The following is a 19,203-nucleotide window of genomic DNA, read 5'->3' on the forward strand; positions in this document are numbered from 1 at the left end:
GACCACCGACGTGAACTTTGGGGATGGCGGACAGCCCACTGCAGAGGTGAGCTCAAGTAACAAGTCTGATGAAAGAATGACAGAAAGGACGGAGGAGCGTCAGGCGTCACTTTCTATCATACTCACGGTAAGCGTGGTGCATTCACGGACACTGAAAATCTGGACGTTAAAAGCAGCCTTTTTTTCCACATTCTGTTTTGCTGCTGTTTTTGCTGTGATAACTATGGCAATTTATTGTGGATTTTATTTCATATTAGGGTTATCATTGTGTGAATTTTGTGTGAATATTGTAGAATAATTAGATTAGATATACCTTTATTCCAATAATTTACAATTATTGTAATTATTGTAATTTACAAAAATCAGCCTGCTTATTCTGATTCTCATTCATACGTATAGAATCTGACACTATTTTCCATGTATTTATTATTATTATTATTATTATTATTAGTAGTAGTAGTAGTAGTATTATTAGTATTATTATTGTTGTTGTTGTTTTTATTTTTTATTTAATTTAATTTTATTTAATTTTATTTTTATTTTATTTTATTTTATTTGTTTCTTCTTATTCTGCCGCAATTTTATAATAAATTGGCAATTTATTTGGTGGAAAACCATTTGACAGCGGTTGTTTCCCAACCCAATGGTTGCTTGTTCAATCCTCAATCCCACTGCAATGATTCGATTTATTCATAAATTTCATCGTTCAATCTCAATTATTTTTCAATTATTTTTATTAATCAACTTCTCAACATTTCTAATTCTGAAGTTTGAAGTCTGCTGTGATCTTCTAACCTGATGGTTGCTGGTTCAATCTTCAGTTCTTGTGAAATTGTTCAATATATACACGTAACATATATATACATGTAGAATATATAGTATATATATACATTTCCAAAATGTCTAATTCTGAGATTTCCTGTCTGTTAACTACTCCCACATTTCTCAGCTGCTTTAAAGTAATCCAACATCAAAACGTTCAGGTCATTCAGGACATGAAGGCTGTCAATCAGGACTCACATTTTATGTAATTCAATGTTTTCCATTGAAAATGAATAGAAATTCAATGTGACTCCTGATTGGTGGAAATGTGTTTTATAGTTCACATTAAAATTGACATTCCATTTATTCTGTGCATGTTGGCATGGCTCAGGTTGTAGTCGTAGTGGTCGTCTCCCGATTTGATGGTTGCTGGTTTGATGCTCAGTCAGTGAAATTTCATGAAATTGCATAAAATTAATTACATGTAAAAAAAAAATTCCTTTTAAAAAGTACCGTATCGGGTACCATGTAAGCACCGCCATTATTTCAACAGTGCCGATTTGGCACCGGTATTGGATAATATGTAAACGATAGCCATCCCATTAAAATGTGGACTTCCGTTGTTCCGTTTTATGGCCACGTATGTAAAAATTGTCTTCTGAAGAGTTCATGTCTCTATCAACCACATTAATATCCCATTTAAAACAGATTTCTTTCTCCACTTCACACACACAGTGTGGTTCTGGTGTTGTCTCCTTGGTAACCTGAGACCGGAGGGGACTTTTCAAAGGAAAGCAGCTCAAAGCTAAGTGAGAGCAGCTGATGTTGCATCATACTTCAAACATTCTTCAATTTAACAATATGTCAAAGGCTATGGAGTGTTCCTTAGGGTGCAAACACACACACAGACATGCGCACGTGCACACACACACACACACTCAGATCGGATTTTCGATAAGGAATAACCCACTAGCTCGACAAATAAGTAGGTGCCAAGCATATTGGGGTCGGACCAATTGGATGTAAAAGTAAAAGCAAAGTAAAAGTATTGCAGTATTCACCGGTTGTGTTATCAAACAGATGTACTCCAGCAGCAGGGGGTGCGATTCTCACCAGTGGTAGATATTGCAGATGTTTCTGGAACCTTGTGAAGCCAGCTGTTGCAGTGTTTTCCCACCACATGAAGAGCCAAGGCCAACATCGCTATCGGCTGCCCCTCTGGGTCAAGCGACCCGCTTGATGTGACCAAGCAAGGCCTGCGCACGGAGCCGGTGACCATCACCGCGGCGGTCATCTCAACCGGATCGGCCCACGCCGGCCCGGGCCACTGATCTGAAGCCAGACGGAGAGAGGAGGCAACTGTCAGCAACATCAAACGTCTCACGGAACCTCCCACTCCAAAATCACACAGCGGGCCCGTGGATGGAGAATGGTGGAGATTGAGGTCAGCCGCACAAGCCGTGAAAACACACAATAAATACACACTGGGGGCCGACTTGCCGTGTCATTGAGGCTCATTCTGTCATTCAAGTGCATTCCAAACATTACTCATAATTGTAGCTTGAAAGTAGAAGTACATCTTATTTAAATCTTATACCTCTTCTCCGTGTTTTAGCATCCAACCATCTATCCATCTTCCATGGTGCCAAATTGTTTGGAATTGGTAAGGTTTTGGCTATTTAAGTTTAAAGGAAATAACTTGAAGGCTACCGTTTAGGTCGCTAGCTCTCTAGTTTGCGAGTTAGCATGTGTCTCAAGACCCTGCAGTTGCGCAATATGTTGTAAATAAAAAGAGTATAAATGTGACTATAGTCGTGTTTTGTCATGTCTACAGGGCTCTAATAATGCTTTGTTCATTTTAATATGAAAAAAATCATTTGTCTACCCACCAACTATATGTGGTTTCTTAAGTTTTTATTATTTGCCCTTTTATTATTATTATTATATTTATTTATAACTGATTGATTGATTTTCTTTATTCTTGATTTGTTTATTTATTTTTCATCTTATTTTGTGCAGAAAAATAAAAATGAAGATATTTGAGAACAGTGGAATGTTTTATCAGAGCTTTTATTGTAGAAAATCGGAACCAAAGCACTGAAAAAGTTTGTATATTTTTCCGTTTTTAATAAATGCGTTTTTTTTTTTTTTTTGGAAAACCTGATGCGGCCCAGCCTTGCCCAGACCCTAGCTCCAGTGGCCCCCAAGTAACTTGAGTTTGAGACCCCTGCAATATAACATATTCATTTTGTTCCTCCAGCATAGAATGCATATATCCATATATCACCATGGATATTCATTTCATTTTCTACCGCTTTTCCTCACAAAGCTGGAGCCTATCCCAGCTGTCTTCGGGCGAGAGGCGGGGTACAACCTGGACTGGTGGCCAGCCAATCCCAGGGCACATATAGACAAACAACCATTCACACTCACATTCATACCTATGGACAATTTGGAGTGGCTAATTAACCTAGCATGTTTTTGGAATGTGGGAGGAAACCGGAGTACCCGGAGAAAACCCACGCATGCACGGGGAGAACATGCAAACTCCACACAGAGATGGCCGAGAGTGGAATCGAACCCTGGTCTCCTAGCTGTGAGGTCTGTGCGCTAACCACTCACAAATACACAAATACACCATCCAGCGGTTCCACTCGCCCGAACCACACCTCCAACAACTGTTAGCATCTTGCGTGCAACTCCGCTTCCCTCCCAGCATCAGCACCGCTGCATCTCTTCCTCGTGCGCAACCGTGACAGGCATGACCGTCATAAATCACCTTTCCTTCCGCTTGTCCCCGTATGGAGGCAGGATGTAAAGGGCTGCCGGTCGGAAGCTGGGGGGGGGACAAACTTAGAAGCCGGCTCAATCAACATACTAATTTGCTGCTAAAAACGTGTGTGTGTGTGTGTGTGTGTGTGTGTGTGTGTGCAGATCAGACAACTGATCCCACTGCATTTCCTCCTCTAATGGCGTCATGATTGTAAAATGTCCTCACGCTACCTCCTTTTGTGTTTCTGGCAAAATGTTTACATCAGTAAATCTGTTTATTCTTCTTAATTAACCCAAATATCTTCATTCTCTTTTATTTTATATGCATATATACAAACTTTAAATTATTATTATTTATTCTAAATTATTTAAATTATTTGTACAGATTACTGTTTACGCTGTACATTGTTCATATTTGATGTCATCTATGTATTCTCCACATTATTATTTATTATTTGTTATAATACGGGAGCCAGGCAACAACATTTCGTTGGCAATTTCACTGCTGTGTTATTGTGCAATAACAATAAAGAAAGTCTATCTATCTATCTATCTATACATTTTATATACATATTACATTATATTTATTCTTATTTCATTTGCTCCTAATTTTGCATGCTTTTATCTTGTTTTAACATATTTATTTCTTCTTTTCCCTTGAAAGTTGCACAGGCAGTATAATGGCCGTTTGTTTGTTTTGAGTGGTGCCTTGGTTTTCATTTTTAATTTGTCCCGGTAGTTTAGGCAAAAACCAAAATTGACAAAAACAAGGCAATTTTCCCAAAGGAAATCCAATGAATGGGACATCACAACTTTCTTTGCCCCCATGGCGAGTTATTAGCAAATCATCCGATACAAACGTAGCATGCTTTGTTCGAGAACTCAATTCACTCAACTGTAAATCAAACAGACTAGTTTGCTACATTCAATATTAAACGCAAACCAAAAGGCAAGACCTTCAGCCTCCATAAGCTACTACATCCATGCACCAAGTTCTTTGAATCAACAAATTCTCCATAAATAGACTTGCCATTGTAATCCAAAACTGTGGTACAGGAAGTCAACAAACTTCAAATGACACAACGTAAGCAAAGCATAAAAGATCTGCTTCTTCCTGCTCCTTTTCAGACATGAATTGGTCTGAATCGTGCAAATGTGTTGCTAAGCACGTCTGAAACCTAGCATTCCATCTCATTCCTTTGGCTTGTATCTTTTCTTGCACCTATTAAATAGAAAAACACAGCCTTCATATCAGTCACAGTCTCCCATGACACCCCAAACCTCCCCCCCGGATGACTTTTGACCTTTTGAAACACCGTGTATTAGCTTCTTTCAGTGCCACACTTCTCCTGTCACTTTATCTCCTGGTCAACGCCATCTTAAATGATAAGAATAACAAAAGTGAGAGGTGGGGAGGGGTGGCCTGGCTAGCTTGTAGCCATGTTGTTTGCCTTTCAACCTGATGGACCAAGGTGAGCATAAGGTCGGGTTAGAGTGTGCACTGTGCATTTGTGTAGTTATTAAAAACATAAACAAGGGATCGTTTAATCATCAAGCGAGATGCAACATTTATATGACCTAATTTTTCTTTATTACAAACTGTTGCTCGCTGAATAAGTTTTGTTAGCGTTCATGAAAGGCTGTTATTCAGCTAGGCAAGCTAGAGCGTGTGTGGAAGAATCATATGAAATACTCACATAATGGAAAAAATAGCACTTATCTTATATATAGTATATCTTTATATTAATAGTATTTAAGTCACCAACAACAGCCCGATTAACTGTCACCAACAACAGCCCGATTAACTGTCACCAACAACAGCCCGATTAACTATCACCAACAACAGTCTGATTAACTATCACCAACAACAGCCCGATTAACTATCACCAACAACAGCCCGATTAACTGTCACCAACAACAGCCCGATTAACTATCACCAACAACTGCCTGATTAACTATCACCAACAGCCTGATTAACTGTCACCAACAACAGCCCGATTAACTATCACCAACAACAGCCCGATTAACTGTCACCAACAACAGCCCGATTAACTATCACCAAGAACTGCCTGATTAACTGTCACCAACAATAGCCCGATTAACTATCACCAACAACAGCCCGATTAACTATCACCAAGAACAGCCCGATTAACTATCACCAACAACTGCCTGATTAACTATCACCAACAGCCTGATTAACTGTCACCAACAACAGCCTGATTAACTATCACCAAAAACAGCAGAACAGAAAACGGAATTTGTGTGCATTGCAGTATTACGGTATTATTGTCGAGTCAGCCATATTGTACTGAGTCGCCTGCATAGCCAAAATTATGCATGTACTCAGAAAAAGAAAAAGTAAAGCACACTTTTCAACGTGATCATTTGGATATTGAAAATATCATTTATGCTCTTGATGGCTTCACTTTGAGGATTTGGAGGCCAGATGTCATTTCAGTGTGCCCCCCCCCCGGTCCACCCAAACTATCAACCCCCCCCACCCCAATTGTTCCTATCACTGAACCTCTTCAATAACCTTCAGTCTGTGCAGCTTCTACTTTATTCCACCTCCTCCTCCTCTATGGGGGGGGTAAGACTGGCCTTGAGCATTCACTCCCAAGCCACAACTTTTCACATGCAGGTGCACATACCACACACACACACACACACACATTGAGAGACACATTGATCCTCACTCATTCAGTGGCATAATTTCTCATCACTTGGATCATTTGGACTGATCATTTAAATTTAGGAGCAATATTTTTCTAAAATTCTTATTGTATTTTGTCATGATAGAAATTATAATATTATCACTGCAATTGTAAGTCATTGTAATCATATTTAAGAAGTCGTGCAGGCATCCATCCATCTACTATCCTCCTCTACTGGCTTCATTCTTTCATAATTTCATTCAAGTATTCTCAACTTATTTTTCATCATGTTTCTGTTAACTCCTTCATTACTTCACTTTTTCCACTATCGTCTGACATAATTCTGCATTGTCAAAAATTAGTTTCCCCTCTTTCCACACACACACACACACACACACACACCTTTCCGTTTCACCTCCCTCTGAACCTGTTCTCTCTGTTCAACATGAAGAAAGCAAAATAAACAAAGGAGGCGAGTCAATGCCCTGCTACCACCGCCGCCGCCGCCGCTCACTCGGCTGCCTGCCCACCTACCAAACCACCGGGGGCCCCTCCTCGGGCCCCCGCGCACCCATCTCATCTCTCTTCGACACTCACCTCTCACCTTCCTGCTGTTCTCACTAACACACACACACACACACACACTATGTATACAATAAAGAGAACCATAGTCAAACATTATAACTATTCGTTTGCAGTAATTGCTTTCATTTTCTTATTGAAATAAACAAAAATTGATATCCAGCAAAAAATACACATTTGCTCCTGTGTTAGTTATGAAGTATCAATCAATGCTGCTTTTTATAAATGGGAGAACAGAGGTGTTCAAAGTAGGGCCTGAGGACCATTTGTGGCCCCTGCTGCTCATTTTTATTGCACGGTGACATATTCTAAAATATGAATTTGAGATGCTTTCTCACAGTATGCCAATATCTGATATACAATACAATATCTGATATACAATACAATATCTGATATACAATACAATATCTGATATACAATACAATATCTCATATACAATACAATATCTCATATACAATACAATATCTGATATAGCAACTGCAGCTTCCTGGTCTTTTTCTAAAATGCGGTCTTACTCTTACACCAGACGTAATGGGACATACGCCTTCCAAAAATCGCAACTTTTGTCGTCTTAAAATCAAAGTACATTCCCGAAGGAACGTCTTGGAACTCTTCCTTGCTGGACGTTTTTGCCCGGTGTCTTTCTCATGGTGGAGTCGTGAACGCTGACCTTAACTGAGGAAACTGCAGTTCTTTGGATGTTGTTTGTTGTTTGGGTGCTGTGCTCTATGGGTACCGTAATGTTGGTTGGTAGGTCGCTACTAGATAGGTTCACTACTGCTTTTATAACTTTCCCTCTTGAACTCAAGTGTGATAAACAACATTTACATTATGTTTTAACAAGGGGGGCAATCACTTTTTCAAACAGGGCCATAGACAGACAGACAGACACATTGACTGACTGACTGACTGACTGACTGACTGACTGACTGACTGACTAGATAGACAGCTAGATAGACCGAGGGGTCACAAGGTTACTTGTACTTCTCTGTCAGCAATGTGCCAGCTGCATACATCTGGTTGTGTAGCGGCTGTGGGGCCTCCGACAGCTCAATCAACACATCCTTCCACTGATGTCTGAGCCTCTGCACCCACTATCACTAACTAGTCACTTCATTAACTAAAGCACACCGCTGTTTTTTTTTTTTGTTATTCATTTTATTTATTTTTTATCTGCTGTTATAGTAGAAAAAAGGTAGTTACACACTTTTGAACAAAGTCAAAGAACGTGGAACATAGGAACTCATAGGAACTCTTTTAGTAGTCTACAGTTAACTAAAAAAGCCTGATATATGGAGTTTATTCACGAAGTTATAGTTCTGAAAATGAGCTCCGTTCTTTTCTTTTTGACCACGTTACAACATTGCTATCTAGTGGACAGCGTAGACATCTGCAACAAATAGCCACGGTTTTTTTTAAACTATTATTTAAAACAACAAATACTTGTTTTAGTAGAAAAACCTTATATCATCGGATGTTTGAAAAATAACGTGAAATATTTTAGCCAAATGACGCAAACTGAACTGTTTTAATTAACACTTCAAATTCACGCCAATGTGCCATTTGGATATTCAGACCCGCCGTGGAGTAGTGGTTGGCATTCTGTACTTTTTTTCTGTACTTTTCTGTACTTAAGCGCTAACGCCCTGGGTTCGAATCTCCTCTAGTCAGCATCATTGGTATTCGTCAGGAAGGGCATCCGGAATATAATGTGCTCAAACCAAAATAAGTACGCGAATCAAAAAAGATCCGATGTGGAAAAAGCCGATAGTCCCATTTAGATATTCTAAATGCTTGAATAAATATTTTTAAATAATTTTTATATTTGAAATAAAAACATTTATTTTGACATTGGGAGTAACGTCTGCACGATCTTCTCCTGAACACAGGGTGGCAGTAATGTCACGTGGTCAAGGTTGTCAACCCGCTTTAAAAAAACGAAGAAGAAGGAGCAAACGAAGAAGAACAACAAACATGGCGGCGCACAGTACGGTACGGTGCTTGTTTCGAGGCTGTATTTGGGTGAAACATGTTCCGAGAAGCACAAACGTATTGGTCAGATGTAACAACAGGACTTTATGCAGCGGCGGTGAAGAAAATGGTAAGTATTTGACTGAATGAAAGTAAGTAATAACGCAAACGATTTAATTATAACACTGACCTTGTGTGGTCATCCTCTATTTTTTTCTGTAAAGTCTTACCCCTCCAAATTACTATAGATAGATAATACGGTGCCAATGGATTGACCGTTTGGTAAATTAATTTAAAGTTCTGCACGGTCATGATATTTGTACTATGTTTTAGATTGTGTTGTATCTATTTTGTTTGGCTGATGAAGTTATCCAGCATTGTTGCAACGTTAACCCATGCCAAATATAACATATATTATGCATATTTCTCTCTCTTAGTCCAAAACAACACACAACCCCAGTTCACAGATCCAGTTGTGCAGGACATCCTCAGCAGGATAACAGGTCTGGACCTGCACAAAGTGTTCCGTCCCGTTAAACAGGAGCTGAAGCCACCTACTTATAAACTCATGACAGATGAGCAATTACAGCAGGTATCTTTATCTACGTCACCATATTGTTTTGTTTCACTTGCAACCTAAAACACGTTACCTTCTGTGTGCTTCCAGGCGGTGAAGTCGGCGGAAGAGAGGGCAAAGAAGCTGCTGCAAATGCCACCAGTTTTACCAGAGAGAAAGCCAATCAGCGATGTGCTGTCTGTGGACAGACTCCTGGATGGCATGGACACAGCCAAATATGTCTTTACGGACATAACCTACAACATTCCACACAGAGTATGTACACGCACTTTCATTAAGCGCGGTATGCCTGCACTGATCTAATGCAATCGCACTGTTCCATTGCTCTCCTATCAATAATGCAAAAAGTAGTCAGAACTTGCACTAGTCTAGAAGTGTAATGAAAGGGGATAATAAATAAATACACACACACATTAAAGGGTATCTATCCCCTTTTCTGACCTATACATGTAGTTAGAATGTTGTGTTTCCGTGTTAAACGACGCCAAAGTTTCAGATAATGAGGTTTGTGCATTTGGAAGTGAGCCCTGAAAGAAGTTTGGGATGGCTCAAAATGCTCGGTTTCAAAAGGCGTGAGAAAACTGCCCCTTTGTGATGTCATAGAGGAGTGGACTTCCTTATATGGGCATGGCTGTAAGCCAGATACGCCTTTTGCGCATTTCAGCATAATAGGTCCCTTTTTAATATTTATGTATCAGAGGATCGGTATCAGGCGGCCATCACAGTAAAAATGTATTACTGTATCACTACTATAAGTGTATGAATGTCATTTGTACGGAAATCATATGTAATTGGGTTCCTCTGTTAGGTTTGTCTCTTTCTTAGTTTTGATTACATGTAATAAATCAAAATATTTTTTTTTTCTGTTAGGAAAGGTTCATTGTTGTCAGGGAGACCAACGGGACTCTAAGGAAAGCAACCTGGGATGAAAGAGATCGCCTCATTCAGGTGTACTTCCCAAAAGATGGACGCAAAATTACCACACCTCTCCTCTTTAAGGAGGAGAACCTAAAGGTAAGTTTTGGCAAAGTCAAATATTGTAACATAATCACTAAACTGTTTCAGATTCCCTTATTTTCCCCTCTCTAGTCTTTATGGGAGTTATAGCAAATGGCTTAAGAATATTACGCCCTCAAGGAATAAATATATATATATATATATTTAAATGTAACCTACTTGTACTTTTATTTAGATGGTATTCTCTCAGGACCGACACGGGGAAGTGTTGGACCTGTGCCTGGTCCAATTTGAACCTGACTCATCACAGTACATCAAGGTAAGCTATACCTTTAGACCAGGGGTCTCAAACTCAACTTGGATGGGTGAGGCTGGGTCGCATCAAGTGTTTCATAAAAAAGGGTTCCAAATAGGCACCAGTAATCATTACATCCTTAGTAGTAATAGTAGTAGTTGTCCTAACTGTGTTTATTTCATTTTCATGTCATTTTTGTTCTTGCCACATGATTATAATTGTAATGTTATGTCAAGTGATTGTGTGACAAGCTCACTGCCTCACTCACTGCGAGTTCAGCGTTTGCTATTGCTTGCCCAATTAAAGTGCCTCTTACTGTATCTATTGTGACTTAAGATCACAGGCCAAACTAACATTAAACTTGACTTGTAGATTGTCAATACTGGCATCTTTCGGTTTCTTCATCTCTTGCAGAATATGAAAGCAAAAGATAGGAAATGTATTTACTATTGTGTGTATCAGGTGCATGCTGCCACCTATGAGGATCTGGATAAACATGCGAAATATGAGCTGCTTCGCTCCACCAGGCACTTTGGAGGCATGGCCTGGTACCTGGTCAATGCACGCAGGATCGATGGCCTCATTGTGGACATGCTGAAAAAGGAGTTGTGAGTATGACAATGTTTACATGCTAAGAGTTAAGTCTTGATTCAGTATATTTTGACATCCCATTGATACGTTAAAGTCTCTGTTTGGTACAGTACAAATGTAATGCGTATATTGCTTGAAAACATTGCTTGAATATTGCCTGAAACCATAATTTATGTTCTGCAGATTTCTGTGTTTAAAAACAAGCCAATGTAAATCCCCGTAAGGTAAAAGAAACATGTTTTTGTGTTTCAGGGTGCAGGATGCAGTGAGCCTTGTATCGCTCTTCCACCTCGTACACCCTCACAGTGAGTCGGCCCAGGAAGCTTCCAGGCAGCGGGCCACGGGTACCGACCTTCTCATGGTGAGAAAGAAGCAACCGTGGTTATTAAATGTTGACCTTGTGAATGACAGAACTGTCCGGGGTTGATAAAAGTCGTTCCCAGGTGCTAATGCTCGCAGCCTTGCTGTTAAGAGCAGAAGTCAAGGTCGTGTTGATTCCCGTCAGGACTGCAGGGTCCAGGTTTAGATCACATCATATCGCAGCGGTAGTCACCACTCTTTGGCCCTGATGTATTGGTGACACTGAAAGTCACAGCAATGTATTTTGTGGCAGGCTGGAACAAATAAATAAATGTAGTTGTTTAAAAACAAATAATCCAGCGTCCTGGAACAGATTAGGGTCGGCCTCAGAGGGCCCGTTGTATTTATCTCGGCTCATACAGTATGTGCTCCATCCTAAGGCAATAGATGTGACATTTATTTCACCTTGGTTTGCTTGACATCCGTCTGTGCAGATCTACTCCCAGAACGAGTCCCAGAGGTCAGGCTACATCGAGCTGGCCCTGCAGGCATATCAGACTGTGGGCAAGAGCGCTTCTGCTTGACTAGCCTACTCCCACTCGGCATTCTGCAAATCCACAAAGAAAGATAATCAAAACCTGAAGGACGGGCAGGCAACGTAGCTTCCATAGATCCTGTGCTGTTGCTGAGTTGTGTAAAGGAGATATATTGGATTGTGTTTGAACTTTGCATCCTAACCTCGTGGATAGAAATGAATAAAACTGTCTTTTTAAATGTTATGGGATAAGTGTTTTACCTATCATTGCATAATATGTCTTTGCATGTCAAGACAAACCTGCAATAAGCTGCAAGGAGATCTTGAAGCCTGCATATGCATCTTGATAATTACGTCAGATGGTTCTGATGCTCCATATTTTTATTATTTCATCACACAACAAACAGTTGAATGCTTTTGAACGCATACCCATGCTATCTACACAGAGTACAGTCTATAGTACTAGCACTCAAATAAAATACATTTATTTATACATGTATTCATTTTCTATATATGCTTCTTCTGTTCAGGGCCATGGGGGCTGTTGGGTCTATCCCACTTAGTAATTCAAATACTGTATATCATTTGTTGATTGAAATGTTTTGACCATAAATGATTGTTTGGCATTAGTGCACGACAATTTTCGGGCTGATATCAGGGAATTATGAAATTATGACGCTCTAGAATTGGGGGTTCTCCGATCAGACGATCGATTGGCCGATTTCACGATCACGAGTTCGGCTTTCAAATCCGATACCCACGTCCAGCACCGCAGTCCATCTCGACCTTACGTCTTTACCAATGTTGTCCTCAATGCCAATCATGTCTGCCGTGTGCTAGTTAAATAGCAACACCTGCCACGGACACCATCTTTATACATTTAAAGACCAAATTGGAGTATACTGAGTTTTCCAGGCTGATGGTTTGATCATAGTTCAACACCAACTAACACATCCATGTGGCTAACACTCGTGTTTGTGAGTGACAGTCAGAAGGCTAAGCTAATAACCCGACAAATAACTGGAAGCATTGGAGTACTTTCTCACGTACCTGGAAGTGCACCATCACCAATGTACTACGACATCCAAAGTCTGCTTAAAGAAGGCGTACCATTCTGGAAGTTTCACCAGTGTTTTCTTCGGAACGTAAGTCGTATATGTTTTTGTCATATTATGGTTCATTTTTCCATATAGCAGAGGTGCAACAAAGAAATTGAAAAAAATCACCTCTACAGATTGTGTTAATTGTTAGTAGTGTTGTGCGTGTAGACAAATGAAGCGCTCCTTTCACCTTCCTACGGTAACTCACTAGTAAACAAACATTCACATTAATAGTAAGGATGTACCAAATGCTCCACGATGATGGGGGAGACCGCCATCGAGCAGACAAAAACACGATCTGAAACACCTGATGAAACGTGAGAAAGATTTACCGGAGACCTCCGTGACGTCACACCGGCTGCTAGTAGTTTAGTTTAGTAGCTAGTAGTTTAGTTTAGTTTGGTAGCTAGTAGTTTAGTTTAGTGGCTAGTAGTTTAGTTTAGTAGCTAGTAGTTTCCGCATACAGTGGACTTTGCCGGGCCACAGCAAAGTGCCTCCCTCCACTACTGTGGTTCTCCTGATAGTAGTGTTGTAGTAGTAGTAGTAATGTAGTAGTGATGTAGTAATGTCATGATATTTGATTAGGACACATCAACAGGTAAAGTTGGTCAAATCCAGAGATTTTTCAAGTGGTTCTTACCTGCAGGTGTGTACAAACTAGAGTTAAATCTAGAAAGTTATCAGCCTCTAAAACAAAAACACATACATACACATTTAAAAATGTCAGTTTATTTTTTCATTAGTCTTCTACTTTACAAATAGATTTTATTATTATGACTGAACCTTCTTAAATACTTGGTGGCAGACTTTGTCCAGCACGTGGAGTTCCTGAATGACAGGAAACAGACCTTTAGACCAATAATAGAACACATTTATCATAGATATCATAGATATCATAGATCGTTTATCTATCTACGCCTATAACTGTGTGAGGAAATATGCTAAAACATATTCCTCCATCCATACCAGATGTAGCAGATCCCCCTCAATCCAATGTTTCCACCCACGGTTTTCCTTTTCTCCTTTCTGAACACACACCAGTTTGTCCCCGTCCCAGGTGACGAGTGTCTGTCATGGTGACGTAAAACAAACAACAATCATTGCAATAGCTTTACTATATACTAGCTACTGTATGCAATAATGACTATATAGTCAGACGTATCCTACCATGACTTTTCGGTTGTCAAGGCCCTTTGTCTGCTCCTCGAACTCTACCCCCACGGTGAAGTTGACCTCGTAGTTTCTGAAGGTGCTGAGGGTCTTTGTTTCAAACTTGTCACCATTTTGGACCAATACTTTTGTCTGGTGCAGATGGGAGGCGATTTTTCTGGTGGCAAAGTCGATGTCTGCGAACACAGATGGGCGAACGTTAAGTGACACTTTCAGTACGGTATCAATGCGATTCGCTTTGTTCTGGCTATTTGACAGATTAATATCCTGTCAATTGCATAATTTGGCCCTATTGTAGGAAAATCCCAATATACCCTCTTAACATTTATTTGCATAATACTTTCAATATTTGGCCAATTGAAATAAATATAGTGGCTTTCTCTTTAAATTGTGCATTTGTTTTAATTGTCTTTCAGCAATGTGGTCTCTTCTCTATATGGACATCTTATCAATGATGCAAAGGAGTGGAAAATGTACAGAAACCTTTCAGAAACATTGCAGACCACAGCATAACCATAATAATAAGCAGTTTGTGCTGTAATAAGAAGACATGCATGCAAATAATAATGCAATTTACTACTTTATTTGACTGTTTTCACCAATTCAGTCGATTAAATACATCTACTCAGCTAGCCATGTTTATGCTGCAACTGCAACATATTTGTCAGAACATTGATCAAAGCTAATATTTTCCACATGCCCGGTTTATTAACACTGATTCATAATCATTATTATACATTGCCATGGAACGAATCCAGCTTCTGGAAGCTTTCCAGCCCAATTCAATAGAATCGAGGTGGAGAGCTTAATGCAGATCATCTAATGACAAGTTTAGGGCCTCATCAATAATACACCTAAAGAAGCCGGCCCCTGGACGGATCGGAGTCAGAGTGGGAATCCTCATGGATGATTGAGAAATAGGAAGCAGCGGATCAATAGTTGTTTGGCGCGGTCAGAGGCATCAGCACTTCAGCAAGGAGATTCACTTGACTTGAAAGCAGCTCAATGAGGATAAAAGACCATAAAATCCTTTCACTCGCTAGCATACTCCAACTCTTTCACTCCACATTCCCTAAATGTCCAAATGTTCATTCCCGATTGATGCATTTTTATTGAGTGCAGCCTTCGTTCCAGAAAACAGGAAGAGGCAGTTTCTACCTGGCTTACCGAGAGCTTTCATGACCTCTTCAAAGTTGTCATTGCTCACCATCTCCCAGCGTCCATTGTAGTCTACAGGCATGTTGGTTAGTGTGTGTATATCGAGGTGGTAGTTGGTCCTTAGGTTTGCTGTCACACCGAGAACAAAATCTCGAGCCCAAACGGTTTTTATAGACAACGAGCGAGTGTGTGGACCAAAGGACAGGGTTCGCCTGATAATTGCCTTTAGTCAGTGCAGATACAACGAGATATAAAGGTCAGGCACTTTGTGAACACACTGCTGTGCTGCAGACAGGGTGTGCGTGTGCATGTAAATCAGGAGAAGTGTTTGTGAGACTTCGATGTAAATGTGCTGAAATTCCCAATGCTCCCTCTGATTCACAGACCACTTCACTTACATACGTCCTAAGGTGCCTTATGTACGAAAACATGATTTTGCCCTGAGACTGTAAACAAACACACCAATGTAGCCAAAAAACACAAAACAAGAAGCAAGGCTGCAGTGCAGAAGCGAAGAAGCTGTTTATTTCTCGTCTCTTTTGTCTGTTAAAGTCACACATGATTGGTTAAATGTATGGTGCTGTAGTGACTCTAAGAAGAAGGGGGAGGAAAATGAGCAGCAGGAAACAAAAACAAGACAATTTTCAGTAAAAACTAGCAAAAAAAAAAAAACCTTACCCGAAAGCTGCTTTTTGTTTTCGCTTTGCACATTTTAATTTATATTTGGTTGTGTCATGTTTTGTTGACATAGTGTTATTATAAATAAAAAATATAAAAAAAATATATTGTAAAAAGTACTATATACTAATATACTATAAATTGTAGACAATATACAAATAATAAACACAATCAGATTGGACCTTTTTGTCTAATTAAGATTGGTATTTATATTTCATTCATTCATTCATTTCTACCACTTTTTCCTCACGGGGGTCGCGGGGGGTGCTGGAGCCTATCCCAGCTGTTTTCAGGCGAGAGGCGGGGTACACCCTGGACTGGTGGCCAGCCAATCACAGGGCACATATAGACAAACAACCATTCACACTCACATTCATACCTATGGACAATTTGGAGTGGCCAATTAACCTAGCATGTTTTTGGAATGGGGGAGGAAAATGAGCAGTAGGAAACAAAAACAAAACAATCTTCAGTAAAAATTAGCACCAAAAAAATGTTACCTGAATGCTGCTTTTTATTTTAGCTTTGCACATTTTAATTTATATTTGGTTGTGTCATGTTTTGTTGACATAGTGTTATTATAAATAAGTACTATATACTAATATACTATAATTTGTAGAAAATGTACAAATAATAAACACAATCAGATTGGAAATTTTTTTGTCTAATTAAGATTGGTATCTGTATTTGTTTTATGTATTGTTGTCTATTATACAGTCTAAGTGCATTGTCAGTCCAATAACTTCCCATCAGGACCTTCAGAACACTCACCTAGCACAATCAGAGTTGCACAACACATAAGGTATGGCTCATGGATAATTACTGGGAGACACACAATTACAGATTATTACAAAATGTATTAATTTTTTACCGATCAATAGTATTTCCCCATTGTCCCATAGTGTAATTTCAAACATATTTTTAGCAACAAAAACCCCCATTGCCAATTGTGAGGTAAAAGAAGAGCTGAATTCCCACAGCGACCGCGATAGCAGTTTGAGTTTCTGCTGATGAGCTGATTAGTGCATGTGGAAGGTCAAAGGTTAACCATCTTTATCAGAGTAGATACCGCAGGATGAATGATCTGCAATTGCACTTTCACCCAAGCGTGATGTTGTAAAAGTGACCTCATTTCCTCCAGGGAAGGACAATGGTCATCTGGACAATGTTGCTTTGCTCTTCTTTCTATTAGCAGTAGTGCACTAGTGTTGGTTAGTAACGGACCGGGTAGCACTAAAGTGCTGCTGGCCAAAAGATGTTGGGGCAAATACTGTAAATAGTACATACATTCAAAATTCCTTTACTGGTTTGCAGTTACAGAATGGATTTTAAAGAGCTGCTACTCATCAATATATCACTAAACACTTATGTCATGTACATGTTCTACATTAGAAACCCAGTAGGACTCACTTAAATCCAACCAACAGCTTGGAAAAGTCCATCCTACATTACCATATGCACTTTGATACATACATCTGCATTGTGGCTGTTAGCTATTTATATTATTAGCGTTCTTTGACAGAACATTTGGGGTTTTGGCAACCTCACTGCAGTGGATTTGAATTCATGCTCGAGTGTTTCAACTTCACCACAGGGGGGCAACGTTGCTACACATGAGTAAAGTCACCCAGCTGGAGGAAGCAGAGCTGGGAGTCAAACAGCACCACATGTTATCCTGTGATCTGATGACAGAAAACCATCTGCAAACTAAGGGCCGACATGTGGAAAGGAAATCTGTTCAGTGCGGTCAGGCCAACTCACATGAGACCACAGTAGCCTGGAAATGTTGTCTTTATATCAATAATAGGAGTTTACCCATGCAAATACACTCATATTGTATGTCAGGGGTCTCAAACACGCGGCCCGAGGGCCAAATGTGGCCTGCAGGACATTAGTTTGAGGCCCCCGCCTTGATATGAAAGTTTAATGTTGGTACGGCCCGCGCAAGTTTGATATGGATGCTGTATGGTATCATGTACCCAGAAAAAATTATTACGTTTGATTCATGTTCATGTTAAAGGTTAAATAACTGTTAATAGTTATCCTCCCTATCCGTGTGGAAGTGGTAAGTTTTTGGCTATTTAAGTTTAAAGGAAATAACTTGGAGGCTACCGTTTAGGTCGCTAGATCTCTAGTTTGCGAGTTAGCATGTGTCTCAAGACCCTGCAGTTGCGCAATATGTTGTAAATAAAAGTATAAATGTGACTATAGTCGTGTTTTGTCATGTCTACAGGAATCTAATAATGCTTTGTTCATTTTAATCTGAAAAAATCATTTGTCTACCCACCAACTATATGTGGTTTCTTAAGTTTTTATTATTTGCCGTTTTATTATTATTATTATATTTATTACTGATTGATTGATTTTCTTTATTCTTGATTTGTTTATTTTTCATCTTATTTTGTGCAGAAAAATAAATAAGATATTTGAGAACAGTGGAATGTTTTATCAGAGCTTTTATTGTAGAAAATCAGAACCAAAGCACTGAAATAGTTTGTATATTTTTCTGTTTTTAATAAATGCATTTTTTTTTTGAAAACCTGATGTGGCCCAGTCTCACCCAGACCCTAGCTCCAGTGGCCCCCAAGTAAATTGAGTTTGAGACCCCTGTTGTATGTAGTGACAAAAAATCAGAAAAAAAAGGCTACTTTGAATAATGCATGTGAGTAGTTTCATTTTTAATTCTGCCCCAATGGCCAGGGTTGCTATGTGGGGGGTAAAAGTTAGGACATTAACATCCCTGGCAGCACCCCTGCTAATGGCACCTCCCAAACTTCATCCCCTTGCACACTGACATCATCACTTCAAAACACTCCACCTCATACATGCATGAAATACACTTTATTTCCTTCCGTGTTCCATGTCTTCCTCTTTTTTTTTAATCCCTCCATCTCAGTTTAATCTTTCATCAGAGCGACATTGTGCAATGCATGTTGCGCCACTCCCCGTGATACACTTCCAATATCCTGCATGATTCAATTTGCTTCATTAGCATGGCATTCAAAGCTGCACATTAGCTCTTCCAATGGCCTTGCTGCCCCCCCCACCCCATCTCATTCTCCCTCCCTGTGAACCATCGCATCAAATGGTTACATTAATAA

At 39.7% G+C, this 19,203-nt stretch overlaps 2 protein-coding genes and 1 long non-coding RNA gene across 3 annotated transcripts; 1 reads left to right on the plus strand and 2 right to left on the minus strand.

Moving 5' to 3' along the window:
* The first annotated feature begins 8,622 nt into the window (after positions 1-8,622).
* On the plus strand, positions 8,623-12,419 carry mrps22 (mitochondrial ribosomal protein S22). Its single transcript, XM_058080722.1, has 8 exons — positions 8,623-8,871; positions 9,179-9,333; positions 9,409-9,573; positions 10,189-10,332; positions 10,511-10,594; positions 11,033-11,178; positions 11,414-11,522; positions 11,956-12,419. Exons 1-8 carry the CDS (start codon positions 8,670-8,672, stop codon positions 12,043-12,045), a joined length of 1,095 nt encoding a protein of 364 aa, XP_057936705.1. The 5' UTR covers positions 8,623-8,669; the 3' UTR covers positions 12,046-12,419.
* Positions 9,522-13,322, minus strand: LOC131134970 (uncharacterized). The gene is made up of 3 exons (XR_009131505.1): positions 13,047-13,322; positions 11,927-12,068; positions 9,522-11,775 (listed from the first exon to the last, which is right to left on the minus strand). It is a non-coding gene; the product is annotated as an uncharacterized LOC131134970 (long non-coding RNA).
* Positions 13,323-13,867: 545 nt separating this feature from the next.
* Positions 13,868-15,509, minus strand: rbp2a (retinol binding protein 2a, cellular). The gene is made up of 4 exons (XM_058080552.1): positions 15,434-15,509; positions 14,264-14,442; positions 14,063-14,164; positions 13,868-13,924 (listed from the first exon to the last, which is right to left on the minus strand). Exons 1-4 carry the CDS (start codon positions 15,504-15,506, stop codon positions 13,868-13,870), a joined length of 411 nt encoding a protein of 136 aa, XP_057936535.1. The 5' UTR covers positions 15,507-15,509.
* Between the last annotated feature and the right edge of the window lie 3,694 nt (positions 15,510-19,203).

Source organism: Doryrhamphus excisus, chromosome 8 (assembly GCF_030265055.1).
Source record: "Doryrhamphus excisus isolate RoL2022-K1 chromosome 8, RoL_Dexc_1.0, whole genome shotgun sequence".
Classification (NCBI taxonomy): domain Eukaryota; kingdom Metazoa; phylum Chordata; class Actinopteri; order Syngnathiformes; family Syngnathidae; genus Doryrhamphus; species Doryrhamphus excisus.